The sequence below is a fragment of the Buceros rhinoceros genome, unplaced genomic scaffold, assembly GCF_000710305.1.
Source record: "Buceros rhinoceros silvestris isolate BGI_N320 unplaced genomic scaffold, ASM71030v1 scaffold10892, whole genome shotgun sequence".
Taxonomy (NCBI): Eukaryota; Metazoa; Chordata; class Aves; order Bucerotiformes; family Bucerotidae; genus Buceros; species Buceros rhinoceros.
This window is the reverse complement of record NW_010398352.1, coordinates 77355-98912: the sequence shown is the minus strand read 5'-3', so window position 1 is coordinate 98912 and position 21558 is coordinate 77355. Positions and strand designations below refer to the sequence as shown.

General features: G+C 42.7%; 1 protein-coding gene across 1 annotated transcript in view; it reads left to right on the top strand.

Moving 5' to 3' along the window:
* LOC104488967 (sodium channel protein type 5 subunit alpha-like) overlaps positions 1-21558 on the top strand; it is a gene marked incomplete at its 5' end in the record, with an annotated part of 56509 nt that overhangs the window by 11261 nt on the left and 23690 nt on the right. Inside the window, 2 exons of the mRNA XM_010131075.1 lie at positions 5756-5910; positions 9667-9840. Of these exons, the coding sequence (XP_010129377.1) occupies positions 5756-5910; positions 9667-9840 (329 nt within the window). The remainder of the gene's footprint in view (positions 1-5755; positions 5911-9666; positions 9841-21558) is intronic.

The following is a 21558-nucleotide window of genomic DNA, read 5'->3' as shown; positions in this document are numbered from 1 at the left end:
GTAGGGACAATTATCGCAGCTGGAAAATGCCACCCGCTGAAGTGGGATCTGCACTAATGAAGTGGGATCACGCGCTAATGGTGGGATCCGCATCATGCCCTCCCCAACCGCAGTTAGCGGCTGTTTAGAAATTAAAAAGTGAAGAGGAGCAAAACCAGACTATTAAACTGAACAAATCTAAACTGAGCTACAGGGACCACCACCAGATAATGTTTAAAAGCAAAGTAAAACCAAAACAAGCCCAGCAAAATGTGTTAATTGTCATCCTAGAAAAAAATCAAAGAAGAAACCCAAGTTTAGAGCATCACTTTCCTCTAACCGTAACAGCTGGGATAGAGTGTGTTTTTCCATCAGGAAGGACGTGCTAGTATTTTGTACAATTTTCAGGCATCATGAGACTCTTACAGTCCTATTCCATGTACAGAATTAAATTAATTCAGGTTGGACAGGACCTCTAGATTTCAACTCATCCACCCTTGCTCAAAGCAAGGCTGACATCGGTGGTAGACCAGGCTGCCCACAGCCTTCGCTTCAAGGTGTCGCACAGTTATTTGTAGTGACCTCTGAGAAGATATGTTTTGATAAACAAGAAATGTACCCTTGTAAAGCCCTTGGAAGAGTAAAAACACCTGGCAGACTGTGGCTTTGTCAGACAGTCTCTCAGCAGCGCCCAGTTGTATACACAAGAAAAGACTCAAATCTCCATGTGTGTCTCAAGTATTCAAACATTGGAGACGGTAACAGTAAATCTCCGTGTTAGCCCTAGTTAGCATAAAACCCAGCCATGCATGCTAGTGGTTTAGGGGGGCCAGAAGATGAGATGGGGGTTAAATGAGGAGGGTCTGCAGAGATTGTATTCCCTCCAGCATGAGGAGAACGTTGGGGTCTCACACAGGGACTGCAGCCAGGCTTGCTTTCTTGCTTGAGCATAGGCAGCTAGCCAGACTGGTCATTAGAAACCCAGCCTGGCAGGTAGATTTATGTTAAATCCGTGTTAGGAATTCCTGCCTGCTTGGGTTTATGCTGAGGAAGCTGTATTTTCTGTGTGTCAAACCAAGCAATGCTGTGACCAGCGTTCAAAGCTAAGCATAATATTGTTGTGTTTTAAAAATGAGTGTCCCAATAATTGGGAACTCCTGCATAAAGGCAGTAACAAAATTACTGCAGTTTGAACACGAGTATCAGACTTATCAGACCACAGCACAGAAGAAATGAGTTGGTCTTCCTGGTTTATTTAAGAGAATCAGCAGCGCAATCCATCCAAAACACAGCTACTAATTTAATGTAAATTTAGATGTGTTTATTGGTGTGATCAAGCAGTGGATTTGTCTAGTCTTTACTCATAAGCCTGAAATCAATAGGCTTGGCTGTCATGCGTGCAGGAGAAAATTTTTGCAGTATAGCTCCCACATTAACAAGGAGATGTTTTTCCCAGTGAACCAAGGTAATGCAATCAGGTCTAACAGCTCCGTGATTATAATGGACCATGTGAGTGTAGAACCAAAGGAATATTTACACAAAATGCATTGTAAATTAAATTCCTCCTGCCTTTCAGGTTTTTTCCCATAGCTTGTTTGTCACTGTGGCAGTTGCTTAAGTAAGAGCTTTCTCTGTCACACCTGCAGTGGAGGCCGCAGTTTAGGACTCGTTTTTATCTACAGCCGGTGATTGCGCTATAGGACACCCCAACGGCTGAAGGGAACAATTCCCTTGTTATGAAAAACACACAAAAAGTAGATAATATCTTGGTACACTGATGCATTTGGAAAGGTTTCTTGGTAAATACGTCTCTGTTTCGTGAGAAATGGTGTGCGATGTTGAAATGCGAATTGAAAACAGACATTGTTCTTGGCCAAGGTGACCACTGATGCAGCTCAGTACAGCTTCGCTGATTTACCAGCAAACAGCTCAACCCTTTGGGGAGACTTTTTCTGCTGCTTTGTGTTTCTGTTGAGCAGTAACCTGCTACTCAAAAGGCCATGGCAGAAATGAGTCAGTTTTTCTCAAAAAAAGATGTAGCCCACCACGAATTACAGTGGAAAAAAATAAAACCTCACTAAATCACAAGGTGGACAGCTGCTTCTGCGCACCGTGTTCCCTGCTACCGTTGATTTCAGGGGGACAGCACAAACCTGTTAGACAAGGCGGTACGAGTAATGCTGTTTGCTACAAGAAATGCCAAAGGGTTTCTTCTGCCTTGACACTTGCTATGCTAACTGGTGTTAATGAATAGTCTTCATGTGGATAAAGTAGCTTTCCAGAGCTGAAGTTGGGCTCTGCTGACCACCTGCCTTGCTCTAAAGGCCAGCTGGAGTTATGATTGCTCAGACCCTCGCCAGGTCATACCTTAGACACATTGAAATGTTTTTGACATTTTGATTTCGCAGAAATGTTAAAAAAAAAACCAAACCAAACCAAACTATTAGAATGCTGACCAAGGTCAGGTAAACTTTTTTTGCTGGGGTTGTGCGAAGTTTCTAATTCAGCATTTAAGCTTGGGTCAAGATCACCAGAACAGTAGGCTACCAGCATTACGAGAGAGTCCAGAAAAGCACAGGCATGAAATAACAGTCAGTGAGGGAAATCGGAAAATTTGAAATGGAAATAGCCAATTCATTAAAAGACCTGTTTGTGGTCAGTTTTCTTTTTTTCCTTCCATTTTCTTTTTTTTCTGTTTGATTTATGAATAGTTAAAAATAGGATTTCATATGAATTCTAGCCAGCATGATTATTCACAGAAGCGCGACTTGACATTAGTAATTGTATCAGAATCTCGTCTAAACATTTCTGAATTGGGCCCAATCAAAAGCATGGGATTTAATGGCACAGTGATTTGGGGCTGACTCATCTGAGAAGCTATTTTGGATTTTTCAAGGTATTACTGGCAGTAACTAGGACTCTTTTTTACAGATCGGAATTGCATGAAAGCCATCAAAGAGCATAAAAAAAATTAATGGTCCTATCTGGCTTTCTGCCTTTAAAAATACCTCTCTGTACATGTAGATAATGAGATGAAAGCTGACTGAATCAGCAATAGCCTGTTTTTACCATTTTGTAAGTATTTTAATCACAAATGAAGTGACTTTGGAACTCATGGTGCCCTGCTCATTAGTGTTTAATTTGAAGGTGATCCCCTAACTTTAGCTGTGCCTGGGCTCCCGTAATCATGTAGACTCCCTGTATAGTGGAAAGACAGAGGAAGACTCCTCCAGGGAATGATTCATCAGCTGTCTTAATGGTGGGGAAAACCACTTTCTGGAAGATCCTAACCTTTTCCAGCAGTACTCACAGAGCATTTTTACTCTGTAAGAGCACAACAGAGCATGTCATCCTGCCTGTAACTCACTAAACCTGGGCATTCATCTAGGAGACTAAAAAGTAACGCAGGAGAAAAAGAGAGGAATATTTCTGGACAAATGTTTTAAGTCAGAGAAAAGCTGATGTTTTCCAAATTGAAACTGTTCATGAGAACAAGGTAGGCTTGAGGAAAGTTTATTCTGCCAGAAACAACAGTTGCTTCTAGTACAAAGGGGGATTCCTGCTTAACATGAGAAATCCACGCTTAACGTAGTGGACAATCTAATTGTTGGGTGGTTCCCTTGGTGAATGAGGGATCTGAGCCTGTGCCTTTGCTCTTGCTGATCCAAAGCTCGATGAGGTGGCCAGTGTACCTGCGTAACAGCACAGAATGTGGACCAGACACCTGAAAGATGGTAGTGGCCGTTCAGGTTGTGGGATGAGAAGCAGCATAAGAATTTTCCGGCAGAGAAATGCAGCTGCTGAGAGATGCAACTAACAGCCCCCTGTGTCATGTCGTGCTGGTGGAATTGTACTGCATGGGCATCTCTAGAGCAGAGCTGCTATATGAATATATAGTTAGCTCAGGGATCCTGATACCATGCGGTATTGCATGTCTGAAGTCTGTTCCACATACCTCCTAAAATACACCCAGATCACATGCATTACCATCTATGAGCACTGTTCTAGTTTTAGCAAAAGTAGTGACTCGTAGGACATCCTTTCATGTCCTTCTCAAGAAGTTTGAGTTACTTGCATCACTCTCCCATTACCTTTGCATAAATGTTTTACTGTCCTGTTAGTTCCTGTTAGTCTCCCAAATCTCATGCAGCCAGGAGCCTACACCTACCCAAAATCTCAGAAATGCGAGGAAAAGGGGAGCTCTGGGAGTGGTTCATGTATGAAACATCCTGTAGTTCTGCTGCTCCATAGCAGGAATCTGGGAAAATATAAACTTACAGGAAATGCCAGGAGGACCACAGCGGACTTAGCAGCTCTATTCCTCCTGGCAGAGCCTACTGTCAGCACAGTCCCACTTCCAGCTGCTTGGGAATCCTGGCATCCCAGGAGCTGCACTTGATCTCCTTGCATATCACATGCAGCTCAAGCGCCTCAGTTATGCCACCTTGAATTAGGAGCATCTGCTGTCTGCAAAACCTTGGCACTCACTCTCTTCCTTTCCCGAGCTTCCTTGCCTAAATATTATTTCTACTTGCAACAGCATTGCATTACATCATCATAGTGAAATGTCCTCCCTTGTCATTTCTAAGCAGTTGTTGCATGCTTCAAGAGATGTCAGTGACCTTGGCCACCTTTCAGCTACAGAAGCAGTTGGCCCTAGTATTTTTTTCCTCATGATGGGACTCATAAAGCTGCATAGCTAAGTCTCTTTCTATACAACACATGGATTAAAGGTAGGGTAAAAAGCTTGCTCTTTGAAAACGAAGGTGTTTCTGAGGGTCATTCTCATCAGTGAGTGTTGTGAAATTTGAGCTAAATTTCCTGACGTAAGGCTGATTGGGCAGCCTGGCAAAGTACGAGTGCTGAGTACCAGGGTGTCCTGCTGTACAATTTGATGTTCTACTCAGCACAAGGCAATGCATGTGGTGTTTTTTAGAAATGGGAGAGACAGATCTGTCCATTACCAATGATAGGATCCTTTTGCTATAACAAATGAATGTTGCCAAGGAAACCAAGAATGGCTGTGGTTTTTCCTATCAGAAATCCTTGTCTGGTCCCCATTATGACCACAGCATTTAACTATCACACAATATTTGTCACTAAGGTCAGAAAGTGCTATGATGCATTGGTGGAGAACCTGCTGTGGGCAGGATAGCTAAATTTCTACTGACGTCAGAGGGGTTTTAACCACTTAAATATGTTTCTAAAGTTGTAATGCTTCATTTAAGCTCATGAGAGTCCAAGAGATAAAAATCTGCTCCCGCTTTTACTGTCTTTTCAGCCCACCTGTCCCATCTAAACAGTAGCACCTCCTCCCCTCATCTCCCTTTCATTGGATTGCCACTTTTAATCAGTAATGAGTGGTATCATAGTACAAAGAAATATCCTTCCTCCATTCAAAAGGATGTGGAAACCATTGATGATATCTGCTAGGGTGATGAGTCCTGAGCAGGGGCGCTGCCTGAGCTTAGCTAACACTGTGATCCACCGAGGGCACTGGTGATTCATGCCAATATACTCTGTATCATAAAAATCATTGGGAGAAATTACTGGGGCATGGCTTAAGTGATTTTGAATGTTTTTTAATAGAGGAGTGAGAGGGGGAAATGGAAGGCAGAGCAGAAGAGGTTGGTAAGAAAAACAAGGGAGGGTAGATTCCATGGGGCAGCCTATTGCTAGAAGAAATCTTGTGTAGCAGCTCCTTATTGCAACTTTAATAATTAGATGTTTTGGGTTTTTTTAACCATTGCTTTGTTTTCCTTTTGCTTCTTTTCAGTTTGCGTGAGATTCTTCCCATGCTGTTTAGTGGACATCACAAAATTTCCAGGCAAAATTTGGTGGAGGCTGCGGAAAACCTGCTACAGAATTGTTGAACACAACTGGTTTGAAACTTTCATCATATTCATGATCCTGCTGAGCAGTGGAGCCCTGGTAAATGTAACAGGATTTCCTACCTGGTTGAAGGTGGTTATGGGTCTCAGAGGTGTTCTCCAGTTAGCTCTCTCTAACATCTTCTGAGCCCTTACTGATCATTTCTCAAAGCAGAGCATGTTTGGGGCTAAACAGGTCTTCGGCTTTTCTGATTTCACCTGTGTTTACCGTATGGTGGGGAGGTTTCTCCTGTTATAACATAAAATCATGATGTCCACACATTGTGAAAAGCAAATCTGTGTGAGGATGTATCCCAGAGTTACTACTTCAGCATCCCAGAACAGCTCTATTGCAGTTCCCATCTGGAGACTCGCATTTTGCTCCAGGGATGGCTTTTTTCTTCTTCTTTTCTCTTTTTTTTTTTTAATTGCATTTTGTAACCAGCAAAGCAAAATCATAAAAGGCGCAGGGCACACTGAATCAGTGCTCCCCATAGAGCTAGTGGGCTCCTGTCACGGACTGAATACACCTTAGCTTAAAACACTGCACCTTCTCCGCACAGATACCTCCTGTTTGCATCTGAAAGAATGTGTACGCCTGGAGGCTGCTAGGTCATTGCCCAGGACTCTGATAAGGGATCCTCTCCTCCTGAGATCCCACTACACACTGGGATTATCCTCTCAGTATTTTCAACCCTGGGCTCCTCATAGAGATGGCAGCATATATTTATGTTGCTCATGCCAGGAATGTCGCTGAAGTCAGTGGTTTTATCTGGGTGTAAAGCGAAGGAGTGTCAAGAGTTCTCCAGGCTTTGGTCTGATGGTCACTGATCTCCTTCATGATGGAGGAATTTGCAGACAGTGCCACGTTTGGACAGGTTATCTGTGTATTTCTGGAGGTCAGGATTCACTTCAGCCAAATGGATGAATCTACCTTAAATAATAAAAAGAACATCAACTTAGAAAGATGCCTGCTTCACCTCATCAGAGGCAATCACAGGCAGAAAGACGTGATGCAAGGTGAGCGGTAAGGTAGCAGATTTACTAAAGAGAGCTGGGGAGAGAACAGGCAACAAACAGGACAGAGTAAACTACATCACAGCCCTGCACAAAAGCTGAACACCCCACTGGGCTGTATAAATAAGCATGTTCTTCCACTCCGGTTGGCATCAAGGAGGCCTCAGCTGGAGCAATAGCTTCAGCTCTGGGCATTGTACTTTGGGAAAGACATGGGCTAATTGAAGAAACTCCAGAGGAGAGAAACGCAAATTATCAGTGGCCTAAAAAAAGAGGAAAGCACAGAAGTTCTGGGTTTACGTGGTTTAAAGAAAGATGCTGCAGGGAGACGAGAAGGTGGAAATACATAAACGTTGATGCAAAAAGGAAAGGAATGGACTGTTCTCCAGGTCCACCAGGGATGGGCTGAAATTTCACCCAGAGGATTATATCTCGTTACGAAAAGTAAGAGGCTAAAAAACTTGGGTAAATAGTAGGCTGCTGAAAATTGTCATAGCTTTGCTGAGATCAATGGAGTCTGACAGTTTTTGCACCAGCTTGAGAATCAGCATGTTAATTTTTTAACACATTTTGAAGGGGGCATATCGCTTGCTATAATACACTTTAGATGAATACACTTCCTTACATATGTAATTAAACGTGCCTTAGATACCGAACACTGCGGTATAAATCTCATTTAGTTTTCATGGCACGCATTCATTTTTGTGAATTTCAGTTTTGCCGGTGTAACTCTGTATAAGGGCGAATCATGCTGCGTTTTCTCACTGCGCCTCAGTGTTTGGACTGGGGCAACACACAGCTTTTTTCTTCTGTTATTTTGGGGTGAGGTCCTCCAAAACCTGAGGTCACCTGGCTACACCTCTGGGACACGCTAAGTTCTTAAGGAGCTTAAAAGTGGGTAGGTATTTGTGTCTGATACTGAAACCATCAGAATATAACTCTAAGCTTACCGCAAAAGATCCAACCCCCCTTTTACGCATTTAAGCCATGAGCACCCAAACGAGGAGCCCGTGTTTTAACAGTAATTGTGGAAAACACTGCAGGTATCTTGTTCAACTCTTTTAACACATAAAGAGAAGAAAAAAACCTTAATGATGCTTTATATTGCAAAGGTTTCATCTATTGTCATCATGAAAAAATGCAAAGCACTGGAGTTTTGCTGTTTGGGTAGTATCCACAACTTGTGCAGAAGTAAAGCGCATCTGAGGCGTTCAGGCAGCGTATTTTTCATCCCTTATTAAGCTGTTTCCTGACTCACAGTGTGCTTTCAGTGGACAAAATACAATGTACTTTCTGACAAGTTGGTAGAAAATAAGGAGAGCAAAGGAGGGAGAGGAGGAAATCACTTAAAATAGTTTGTTGTTATTTTTGCAGTAATTGCAAAGTACAGCAAGTCATCTGACAAAGTGAGTGAGGCCCTACAAGAAGTGATAAAGTCCAGTCTCTCTGTGTATTGTTTTTGTGGCTTTCTCCAACAGCTCTTTCACACCCTTCAAATATCATTTTTGAAGGCAAGATAGGAGACCGAGCTGCAGTGAAAACATCACCCCAAAGCGTGGGGACAAATGGACAAGCTTTGGCACAGGCTGCCAAAGTTTTCTTGTCAGTTTAATTACTGTTCTCTGGCAGGGAAAAGAGCAGTGTGACTGCCTGAGTGACAAGTAACACACTTCTTGTAGCTCCAGGCACTGGGTGTTTGCTAACTTTTTGAAGTTTCTCAGAAAGTAGCTACAGATCTTGAAATATGTAGATGCAGATAATTAAGATGATTAACACGCACCCTCTCAAATAATGCTGCTTCTTGCTGCTGAGTGCTCCGGGTCACACGATGGGACAAAAGTCATATGTCAAAGCTTGGGTTATCCAGGTTACAGGGACAGGGGAGCAGCTTGTGTAATGAGAGTCGCTAGAGTAGCTGGGAAGAAAACCGTAACCACTGCTCAACTTGGAAACCCCAACCCTGACACTAGGATCCTGCATTTTATTTGATGTGCATTATAAAGTGAAAGCTAAATTATGAGACAACTTTATTTGTTTTATTTTACTGGGCATATTGGTTCGTGTCTTAAATATTTTAAAGGAGTTATTAAGTTGCTTGTATTTGATACAGATACTGAAAGCCCTTTCATGATGCCCTGCATAAGATCAGTTAGAGAGACAGATGAGCTGGGTAGATAGATTCCTTGACCTTTAAAACATAATTGTTCTGTTAAGTGAATAATAATGCGTGTTTCTTGAGGCAGATAGCTGAAGCTATTTGAAATGTGATGGCTGAACAGAAACCGGGGAGCACTGGTGCTCTATAACACAGGCAGGTTAATAACCCGATTTATCATCATTAGCAACAAGATGTATTTGACTAAGTATAAGGGTCAGATTCCACCTCCTAAAGTCAGGTGTCCTATGCCCTGGGACATCCGAGGAGCTCCGATAGCAGTGGCAAAGCCAGCAGGAGCTGAGATATGATCCCCTTGGGCAGCTTGGGGTGGCATCCTGCTCACAGATTCACATTCCCAAATTTAGGGTGCCTAAGCTCTTAGACTTCAAGGATTCAAGTTGGTACAGCCAGTAGAGGTTGCCGAGAGACAGCTAAGTGGTATGTGTCCATCGTAAGGGAAAGACGGTTAGAGTCAGCCCTATTTGTGCCTGTGCACTCTTTCTGATGGTAACATTAAAATACATCAGAAATCGCAGACAGTACATGATATCACATAAAATAATACTACAGACTTGCAGGGCAGCACTGATGCTTTCCAACACAGCTTAGGAGAAGTTTTTAATCAATATTTCTTACTTCCAGGCTTTTGAAGATATTTACCTTGAAGATCGAAAAAACATAAAAACCATGCTGGAGTATGCTGACAAAATATTCACTTACATCTTCGTCTTGGAAATGCTCCTGAAGTGGGTGGCTTATGGCTTCAAGAAGTATTTCACCAATGCCTGGTGCTGGCTGGACTTCCTTATTGTAGATGTAAGTAACATTTTGGAACTACGATGCTTCTTGTGTTGGATTTCACAATGTGTAAGAATGGGCTCTGAAGTCTGGCAGCTTTGCCTTTGCAAAATGACAGCTGTCACTCTGATTCTGAGTATCAAGCGTAGGCAAAGCTCGAAGGAGGCCTTGATATGTAGCCATGCATCCCCAGGAATCAGCCTGCCAGAGCAGGGGAGACGGCTGGGTCATTACATAGAGGTGTCACCCTGCTAATGTGAGTCACATTCCCTTCTCATCCCTAGGAACATGCTCTTTCTTTTAGCATTTAACATCTCGTTCCACACTTCCAGCGAGCACAAGGTCTGGTTACCTCCGACTGCTCTGCACATGACCTCGACACACAAGTTTTTCAGCAGATTAGAGAAGCTGTCCTTGGCGTAGTTTCCCGGCGAGGCTGCCAGCAACACGTAACAGTATGTTCAGTACAGTCTCTCAAGTATTTACCAGTGAAGGAGTCTAGAAAAAGGTGTGAACAGTCCTCTTGTCAAAGTGATCTCACTAATACAAAACCTTACAAAATACTCCAAATCCTTGAAATATCGTAATGTTTAGTTCTCCTACGAGGTTAATCCTTAAAAGCAAGTAATAGTTGAACAAAAGGGAGTTCATGCCCCAGGAGTGTAGCTGGTACCAGGCAGGTCCCCTCCTAAGATTCATATTGCCTGAACGTGGGACTTGTCAAACTCAGGAAAACCCAGCACCACCACATCCTCCAGATGAGGTTTAGCTTTTCATCACAGCGTATCAATAAGGAGGCAGTTATCTTCCTGAGGCCAATTCTTATTAGCCTGAGGTATTAATGTGGAAGGCTGGCAGAGATCTGCCATGACTGTGTAACTTATTAAACTTTTGATGTATTATTTTTCCTCATTTTACATCTGAACCTTGACTCAGGGGAGAACTGCGCTTTCTTTGGCCCCAGACCAGGAAAGCACTTCAATGGGATGATTTATTTGTTTGAAGTTATGGACACGTCTAAGTGCACTGCTGGATCAGAGCCTTCGGAATCTTCTCCAAAGCTTTAATAAATGGATTTATGAAAAGGAAGTTCTTTTCATAAATTGTAGGTCATAAATTCCTCTTTGCATACATGCTTGGAAACCTCTTAAAGGGAAGGCACTCATTTCTCACAGATTACCTTCAAGAGAAGAGGAAGGCCTGATTTAATTTTCTAACCACAAAATTGGAAACCACTGGTTCCTAAGTTATAGCCCACCCCTGAAAACTGGGCTTCCTGTGGGTTAGGTCGAGTGACATAACTTTTCTTTCCTGGATTCTCCTTCTGTAAAATGGGACTAACGGGACTCACCTAAAGTATTATCTGGGCTTCCAGGAAATTGTTATTGGAGTTATTTTTTTGATGAGCTTCTAAAGACTAGAAGGGATGAAGGATGAGGGCTGAGTATTGTCACAGCTATAAGTAGGTGTCATCCTGACAGGAGCAACACTTTGCATGATGAATTCACTGAAACAGTTTGGAGTTCTGCTGCATCATTAACTCATCAACTGAGTTCTTGTTACAAACACATACTTTGTAGTATGACATCTAATTAATACCAAAGAGAGTAAAATAAAAACTAAGTTAGATTCTGTTCTCCATGCGAAAAACTCCCTTGGAACAGGATTACACAAGAATGCAAAGTCAGTAACTCAAAAATTTAGTTACATGTTTACCTTTTAATGGTGGCATTCATGAGTATAATGAAAGAGTATAATTGTAGAGGCAGGTGGGCTGGGGAAAGGGACTTCCCCTGCCCTGCCACCCATCCAGAGCACATACGGCATAAAAGGGTTCTATGGGGGAAAGGGGACCACGGGGCCTTGGGACTCCCTTATGCAGAGAAAACCTACCCCAGGGTCTTCGTACTGACCCAGAGATTTTTATTTTCTTAACCCATTTTTAAATATGTTATTTTGCAGGCTTCTGATAAAACAAAATTTGATCTCTACCCCTGAGTGTCCTTAGTTATTGATTGACTTGAGGAAATTGCTTTCCTTAGTCTTCTTGGTGAATAAAGCTTTTCCCCATGCCCCATTCTTTTCTTCAAAGTCGTTTCCCAATGTGGATTACGAGAACCCGGTACTGTATTTTTAGCGGGTTGAACAGATGCTCTTCTCCTACCCTATTGCTCACACACCCTGCCACTCTGCATTGACAGAGCAACATGCTATCATTTTTTCCAGCACACTTTCTACTTCAATTTACATTTTCTTTTTGGTCCTTTGAGAACCAAATCACTGCAACTGAGCTGCAGAAGGGAGTGAATGGGTGAATTAGCAGCTCCAAAAGAAGCAGATGAACCACTTGTCTGATTTTCTCAAATTTATTTGTTTAAAATTATTCACTTAAAAATTCCTGATCTGCAAATTATTCATTAGCAGTTTGGTATCGGTATTCAAAATTCAAGCTGCGATAGTTGATTTTTCATTGGACATGTGAAACCAGCTATCATCTGTGTTTTCTCATTGTACAAATGCAACTCAGAATCCTTTTTCTGCTGTGAATAATTCATAAAACCAGCTCAAAATTTGCAAGTATTCACTACTTCTAAATGGGAAATGAACCTAGAGGCGGTTTAAGCATATTGCAGCTGAATTTTTTTTTTTTTTTTTTTTGGACTTACCCTGCCTTGTGAAAGACCTTTGACACTGATTTGGGCCAGTGGAACAGCAAAGTCTCCATCTGACAACTGTGGATTACTAAAGAAAATTCTGTCTTCCAAAGCCTGAACAAAAAACCACACAGTAATCCACAAACTGAGAGCTATTTTTGCTGGATGCAGAATCCCTAAAGGATGATCTCTAATAATGGGCTTCGCAAAGGAGTGTGCTAGTGAAGCAAAATTGTAAGGGAGTGCTTTTAAATACATTGCAATACAATAAAGTTCTATCAACAACACTGCAACAGATTCCTTTGGAAGAATTGGAGAAGAGAGTAATCAAAACACAGGCTCATTTTAACTTAGGGCACCTGGGAAAGATGCCTTAGATGTCTGATGAAATTTGGATATGCTAAACGAATTCCATTAATGTACATCTATACGTGTTGCCTCCTTGCAGATAACAAATATGCTGCTAAAACTAACCCACCTCCACACTGCAAATGTAGCCTCTCTATGCTCCTGAACTGGAGTGAAGGGTACTCAGTCCACAGCTCTTTCCAAATGACAGAAAAGAAGAGACCATGGTGTAGCCAAAGTGTAGACAGACATCAGTGTCACGATCAGGAATGGTGTTTGTGCACAATCCTCTTTGCTAGGATGCACAGGCAAATATTTTTGCAAAGAATAAATACTTTCCAAGCATTCATGCAATCAAAACCTCTTCGTACAAAGCGGATTAAACAAGGAGTCTGAACTTGGCTGGTGGTAGAGCTCGCAGCATTCAAACTGAGTGCTTATGAAAACTGCTCTTGACCAGGTGTGTCCTGCGACAGGCAGAGACAGTTCGGCTTTAAAACAGGGGGCAGAAAAACTCCACCGGTTATGCACACTGGTGACATGCTTGGTGTTCCTTTCAGTTGTTTCCTCTAACCTATAAATGTTATCTTGAGCTTATCTAGTTTGAGCTTCAGCCAATTAATTCTGAGCTATGTCCCAGTCTCTGCTGACAGCAGATGGGTTATTCCATAGCAGTGGTCAGTTCAGGAAAGGCATCAGTCTGGAGCTTAGCGTCGTTCAAAATCTGGAGGTGTTGCAGTCAACAGCTTCTTCACTTGCGGATCATGCACTGAAGGCAGAAGGGAGAGACCCGCACCCCTACAGAAAGTGTCACGAGAAAGCTCTCAGGAAAGGGGTGTAAAGTCCCTACCTCATTAGTAAGAACGCCCAGGAAAAAAAGTCACAGTCAAGTTTCATTGCCTGTGGCATACAGAAAAATCCTCTAAACTGGGCACTAATGTCATCTCCGCAAAAGTCCGTTATCACAAATCCGTCATCTCCATTGCAGCTTTTGGGCTCGATTTAATCGACCAAAAGTTAGTCCCAAGCCAAGCTTAAAAACAACCCCCCAATTGTTATTTACTGGTTTTGGGGATGAGGGGAGATGAGGGTTTCTCCACCAGTTCTTTCTAAGATTATCCCATCTTTCAAGATTTGATACTTGGGGAAAGATACTTTCTTAAGCCACTTGTTTGTTAGACATGCTGACAATCCACTTTCCCCTTCTGCCATCTCCAGCAATGGGCCTAGTGCTATCTCCTGCAGCGGGGAGAGGAAGATCATCTTTAGTTCTCGGTATTTGTCCTGATGTCCTTGGTTTTCTCTGCAGCTGATTCCCCATGGAGAAGGATTGCTCCTTCCTTCCCTTTTCCCAGAGAGCCTGCTCTGCCGCCGCGGAGGCAGAGCTTTAAGCAGTATGTCTGTCTGCAAAATAGTTCAAGCAAGGCTCAGCCTTGGATTTGGAGGCCAGACATCTGAAATGAGCTGTTCAACGAGTCCACTAGGCGGGATTTTGTAGGTGCTTTTCTAGAAATAAAATAACATGTACATTTAGAACCACCCTCTCCCCCCTTCTCCCCTGCTTTTTGTGAATGGTTGGAACACAGTGTTTCTGGTGTTTGCCTGGAGCTGCTCGGTTTCTACCTAGAGATCTGTGTTCCTCATTGATCAGCTTTCAGAATTCCCTGTTTACTGCCAAATTTCCGGTTTGCTTGTTTGAGAACTGCTCATGGATGTCCAGTCATTAAATGCATCATCATTTTCACTGAATGCTTAAAAAATTACAGATACTGCGTTTTCCAAGATAATTTCCTGGAAAGCACTGGCTCTAAGATTTCTACTTCAGATACATCACTGCCAGATGAGTTAGGAAGCAGCTAATAGTCTTAGAGTTTGAGATGAACAATTTGAAACAGTTTTTCTATCCCTAGTTAAAAATCAAATTGAATTAAATTATGCCCTTGTGTTGGATTGTCTTTAAGTGACAATTAAAAACTTGCTGTGTGAAGTAAATATTGATGGCTTATGATTACTTTAATTTTTTTTTTCCATCTGTATTCCCTGTTGATTAGCAAGGTGATTTCTGTTTGCTTTACCAGTAATTACACAATCTGCTGTAATGAGTTGTTCCCAAACAGTGCTGAATTTCGTCTGGTTTCTGTTCAGAAAAGCACACAGGAACAGAATGACAAAAATACAGCCAAGGCTAAGTAAAAATAATGTACCTTGTTACTTGGAGAAGCATCTTAAGAGTGAACTTATTAGTGCTCTCTGCGAGTTGTCAAAACCCCACAGATTACAACAGGCTACTACTACTTCAGAGTTCACTTTTTAAACTAGTTTTCTTCCAGATCCTCAAAGCAAATGGTCATGTGAGGTTTTTGAAGATGTCTCAGTACACATTTTTCTGGGCCTCTACTGATGGCATAAACCTCCCAGAAAACTAGTAAGAAAGGGAATCCCCCTCCAGAAGCCAGGGAGCCTGGTTTCGAAGAGAAAAAAACGAAAGAAAAAATGCTGGTTTACTACATATGGCTAATTCAGGATAAGTGGGAAAAAAAATTCCACATGAAGATGAGATAAGTGGTTTTAATGTGTGTTAGCAGGTCAGCCGATGCTGTAAATCTCCCTTCTGCCTCCCCACATTTTATCTCGACATAACACATGCAGAAACATCCAAATGTCTTGTCTTATCTTGGTTTGCACCTCATGTTAGTTACCACGTAGATGCTAAAAGGAGAGCAATCGGCCTTTGCCAAGGGGAAGCACAAGCCCTGTTTCAGACAAGGCACAGCGGGACAAAGCACGCTGCAGCTGGAGGATGGCAAATGAAGGTGAGGAGAAAAGCTCAGCGCTGAGCATAGCTCACTGCCTGCTTATACCTTGTGAAACAGTTGCAATATGAAGAATTACGGCAATTACTGAAGAATTTAAATTACCGGGGGAGAGCTTTTGAAAGTGGCGTGAAAAACCCATTTCAACTCAGATTGTGCTGAACTATCTCTACCAACCATTTTTACTTCTTGAAGTTGTTTAAAGATGGATCACACTTCAACGCCCTTTTTTAGAAGAATATGCTTAAAAAGAAAATAATAATAAATCCCTGGAGCTCTCGCATGCTTGGACCTTCCCATTACCGTGAGTGCAGCAGCCAAATTCCTTATACAGGAATGTTCTTCTTTGCATGGAGGATCAGAGCTGGGAGCAACATGTGGAGTGTATCTCACAGTACAGACAGAGTCCTACACACTCTACAGGGTCAGAGAAGGATTGTCCTATGGATCCTCTCCCTGATGACCAGCAGTTTTGCAACCCCAGCTGTTGCAGACTGAAAAACATCTTCCCACCACGCTTGTGGCTCCATCTAGGATGGCCAGGAGCAGCTCAAGAGACTGGTGCCAGGAGGAGAGGGAGTGAAGACGTGAAGGGAGAGAAGCAGCCTGCAGAGGGGGCAGAGATTCTTTATTAGGGAAGGAGAGATCAAAGGAATTGGGTTGAAACTTGAAAGCTATGTCTCAGTGTTGCAGAGACGTTGTGCTGACCTCCTACCCTGGTGTGACTGGCTTTGGGGTGCTTTGGACAGAAGCAAATAAAGATGAAGACTCCTACTTGTACCATTGTCCTTCCTGGCAGAAATTGAGGATCCTATAATTCTTCAGAGTCCCTCTGCATCCTTGTTTATTCAATAGGATATCAGAATCAATCAGGTTCAAGAATCCAAATAAACAGAGATGATTTTCAAGCTAAGAGTGTTGTATTTCCCACGTCAGCTTCGAAATTTTTTATACTGATTTGAAACATCTGATTTAATAAAAGCTTTAGGGAATCAAGTAAATCCAGAACAGCACCTTGTGGAAAGAGCCAAAAAAAAGATTTTTTTTTTTTCCCTGTTGTATCATGTCATCTATAAGCAGGGTTGGTCCTAATCCTGCCCAGAAATAAGCCTGCCTTCAGCTCAGCACCTCAGCTCCCACCGACTGGGATGGAAATCCAACAAAGTTGTTGGAGCTGAACCCCCAGGAAAATGTTATCCTGGTAATCACCATGTGCACCCATGGCATTATAATGCTATCTTCGAATAATAAATAATAATCAAATGTATTCCTTTCCACTCCTGACAACAGCATTCAGCATCAAGGAGATACCCTGGGATGAACCGTGTGGTGTTTTTGGAGATCTTTTTAAAGGGAGAATATATTTCCTCTTCAGCTGCCCTAAATCAAGGCTGTCTCCACACGGTGCCTGGGTGAGAGGCAGAATCGAGCTGATGATGAGGAAATTCTTTTGCTCTAAATCCTGGTAGAAATACCAAACTTTTCAAGGCAGTTGCACCCTCACAGCCACTGCTGGAGAAGGCTTTGGATCTTGGCCAAGGTTTAGCTGATCAATGAGTGTCATGTGGTCCCCAAAAGTCACAACGATCCCTCTGCCATCCCTACTCAGTGCTGATAAACTGGACCCGGAGGTCTGGCGAAGGCGGTTTGCAATAAAAAGGTGAATTGAAACAAGTAGGGTGGGAAAACTGCAAATCAGTGAGTCCGTTTGCCGTCTGAGTGGATGTAAGCTTGCAGCAGCAGGTCATTCGCCTCGCCCTCAGAAATTAGCTGAGGTTTAATTCTTGATTCGCAGACATCTGCCTTGGGAATTGACTGGAGTTGTTCGAAAAGCCTGAGCAGGTGTAAAGGAGGTGACAGATTAAGAAAACAGCAAGACATAAAGAGGTTCTTCTGGAAACCGCCAGGAAGCAATTAGGATGCAGGAATGATTTATTTAAAAGCGTTTAAGCCAACAGGAGTGGCACATGCTGTTTGCAACAAGGCTGCCCTCTGAATAGGAAATGCTGCCTCAAAAACCATGGACATGCGGACTGGGAAACAAGCTGAGAAGATGGAATTTTAACAGAGTTTCGTAGTGTTAGCTTGAGTAGTAGATGGGGAAGCAAAAAAATAAAAAAAGAAGAGGAAATGTCCTGGAGAAAAAGATGAGAGTGGATAGTGTGAAAGCCTTTTTTATCCTGGCTTATACAAAGTAATGTTGGGCTTTCCAGGAGCTAATTTTTGTTTATAATTAACCCAGGCACTTGTGTAGCCCATCGTGTTATAATAACTGAGAGCACTCCACAAGCAGTAATGAACCCGCTGCCGGTGAGGGAAGCTGTTCATTAACTCGTTTGCCCACGCGCTTTCATCTCCATCCCACGGACCAGCTCTAGAGCAGCCCTAAGGAGTTTGTGGTCTTCACCTGAACGTGAGGGTTGTGATTCAAGGAAACAGGCAGCAGAGGTAGGAGTTTGGTTTAGGTCACCCCAGCCTCTCTCTAGTGTCCTATTTTTAAGATTTTCCTTTAATTTTATCCCCTTCATTCATAACATGCAATTTCTGGATTGGCAAGTGGCGATCACACAGCTAGGCATCTATACGGCAGAAAATGCAGTGTCAGAGTGAAAGGGTAAAGAGATACTAAAAAAAAACGAAGGCAATAACAAACATGTTCAGAAATGGTAAATGCTACAGGGAATATCAACCGCGTGACTAGACCTTTTCTCCCAACAGTATTTCAGAGTGACAATAAGAAGGTCCATGTATTTCAATTTATTTGCGCATTCCCCTTTCCCTATAGTTGTTCCAGTTTGCATTTGGGGTACAGACCTAATTTTGTTCCTTTTCAAATCAGGGGGAGCAACTTGAGACCGCAGGCCTGGCTGAGAAAGATGCTGGGCTGCTGCTTGGGCTGTGACGATTTCTTTGGGTAATCCCATCCCTGGCAGCAGTGGACAGGAGACAACAGACTGGATTGAGTCCGAGGCACCCAAAGTACTCCTAGCTCTCCTTCTTCTACCTTTTTTTTTTTTTAAAGTGCAATTAGAGAGGGAGAGACAGGTGTTCCTGGGGCACACAAAGAGCTATTTGAAAGCTCTGGGAGCCTGCATTAGCTGAAACTGCTTATTTAAATAAGTGGCCAGAGCTTTCAACTCAGCTGCTGTGTTCCCTTTCAGATGCCCTTTTTTCCCTGCTCCCTCCCCTCTAATTTGAACAAGCAGGCTAATTTGATGAAACTCCTAGCTGCATAAAATGTATGCTGTTGCCCAAACTGGGAAGGAGGTCTCCTCTTCTCTCTGAGACAGCAGTTTGCCGGGTCTCGCTCCCAGTCAGATACTTAGCAGAGGCTCTCATTGTTCTCAGGTTTTTTGGGGATTTATATGACCAGCTGAGGAGGATTTTTACTGTTATTCGGGCAGAAGTCCTTGTTCCCTGGGCTCTGCTATTAATTCATCTCAGTGGTGACCTGGGGTTATTTCAAAAACGTGGTCTGTGCTGAGTCGCATCTGCCTTTGAATGGTGCTGCTCAGGTCTGCTTCCAGCTTGAACGCTTGCTGGTTATCCGAAATGACGTGCTTTTAGACAGGTGGCAAAGAATGTAAAAGACAGGAGCGCCCCCTCTTCCAGCTCAAACCCACCTCCTCACTGTAGGAAACTCCATCAGCCTCAGGTGAAATACCGCTCCCAAAGACCATACCCTTCCAGTTATTGCCACCAGCATAATTTCACGGCTGTGCATGGTACTAATATGCTATTAAAATGCATGCGTATAGGAAGGAACCCCACTACTGTTATAAATGCAATAGCTCCTTGGGAGAAAGTCTGTGACCTCTTGATTAATGAACTTTTACCCTGTGTGTGCTGGAAGGAAGCTGCATTGTTGTATTTCCTACATCAGAATTGGTTTTTTGCAGCCTTGACATTCTCTCCTGACAGCTTTGCTGGGGTTTACATTGGTTTACAATAGTGTAAGATTTAAGTCACTGTCAGATAGTGAAGACATAGATACCTGTTGTATAAATTTATCTCTGTGTGTTCATAGTGAACGATGATAGTCCAAAGATGCTGCCTATCTGTTAACTGATGAATTACTGTAAGCATCAATGTGAGCACAAGGGGAACCTAACGCTACCTGTGCCACCTGAGTACAAATACAGGAGTCATATTTCTCATCTCAAGAATGACAATATCCCTCTAAAATAATAAAACAAAAAAGACGCAGTTACTGAAAAAAATGTCCCAATTCCTGGACAAAACATTTTTGGGAGTCAGGTATAATCTAGTAGTGCATTTTCAAAATAATTAAGAAATTCAGACATTACTGTCTTCAGAACACAGTCGCGAAAACTTTGAGCAGTTATCAGTGAAACTAGCCTCTCTTCAGAGATCATTGCCTGTGTTCTAGCAGTCTAAATTCATTGATTCTTCCTGAGTCGATGTGCCCTGGGAACACGTATGAATGTCATACAGTGGGACAGATGCCACTAAGCCACATAGATGTCAGGAGGCTGGCTTTGAAATCATCCACCGCAGACCTGGTAAACCCCACGGCTGGTATTTCTAGCGTTCAATGCAGTCCCAAGACGTAAAAGCCCTCATTTTTCCCATGAGTGTAACACTGAAAATGGCAAAAATGAAAGGTGTTTGTTTATCTCTCCCTTTACCCAGCTCTAGGAGGTTCTCGTACAAACCGCTGTAAAATCTACATAGATAAATGTGTATATAGAAATATATAGGAACATAGAAGCACAGAAAGGTCTGTAGGTATGTAGATATATTTATCTATATCATATATTTATAGATACGCAGACAAAACAATCTCTGAGCAATAAGGTGAGGAACAGGGGCAAAAAATTTTCCTAAATGCCAGAATCAGAGAGAGCTCAATGCCCCCTGCCTATCTACAATGGCAAGAAGAAGACAAGGTGTGTGGATAACATCAGTATGGATTTGCGTGGAGCCTGAGCTTTGCTGGGAAACAGAGGAACACCAAGCTGGGCAGTAAATGCTGAATGTCTCACTGTTTCCACGGTTTCAAGGTGGAATAGATTTTGCTAAGTCACTGAGAGGTCCGAGGCTGGGCTTTTGTAGGGCTGTGCTGAAGTGATCTCAGAAAATCAAAAGGGAAGATCCGCCACGTGATTGAAATCCTAGCCTGTGCGGTTGGTGAGGTTTTTAATGTCTGTGGAGACAGGATTGCATACCCTGATTTATGAGGACCACTCCTTACCTTAGGCAACCTCATTCCTAGTCAGGCAGTACAGTGTGGTTCACACTAGATAGGAAAATCCAGGGACAACATTGTCCTGGAGACTTCAGGGGCACCAAATGAACAGCCAGTCCAGGGGCTAAGAAACTAGAGCTAACATGGAGCATCTTAGTATTTGATGAAGGGTAAGGAAGGTTGAGATGGAAAGTTGTGAAGTCTAGCAGGTTCTGGAAAGACCCTCAAGGAAAATGCTAGAAGCAGAGGCAAATGAGAACAATAATAAGGCTTCTTGGGTCAGAAGAAGTGCAAAGGAAGATGAGAGACTCCATGGCTTACCTGTTAGCACACACACCCTGTGAAAGGTGAAGAGGAGGTGAAAGCTCAACTCCCAGCGCAAGTTGTGCATTTTGTGGGAAACAGTTCCAGGGAATAGTGACTCCTTAGGATCCGCCTGCTCTCCACAATGTTACAGTGCTGGTGGTCTTAGGGGTATGTTTTTCTGAAAAACCTACACAACTATATTCAAACAGATACTGAGAGGATTAGAAATGTGTGCCATGTTGTGAATCTAGAGGTTACATTGACCCTGGAGGTGTTTTCTGGGTGCCAGCACATTTCTGATACCGAGCAGAGCACAAAGCAGAATCTAAGAGCAGCTCTGGGCTGCACAGCCTTGTAACAGGAAAAAAAAAAAAAAAAAAAAAAAAAAAAAACAACTCACTTACAC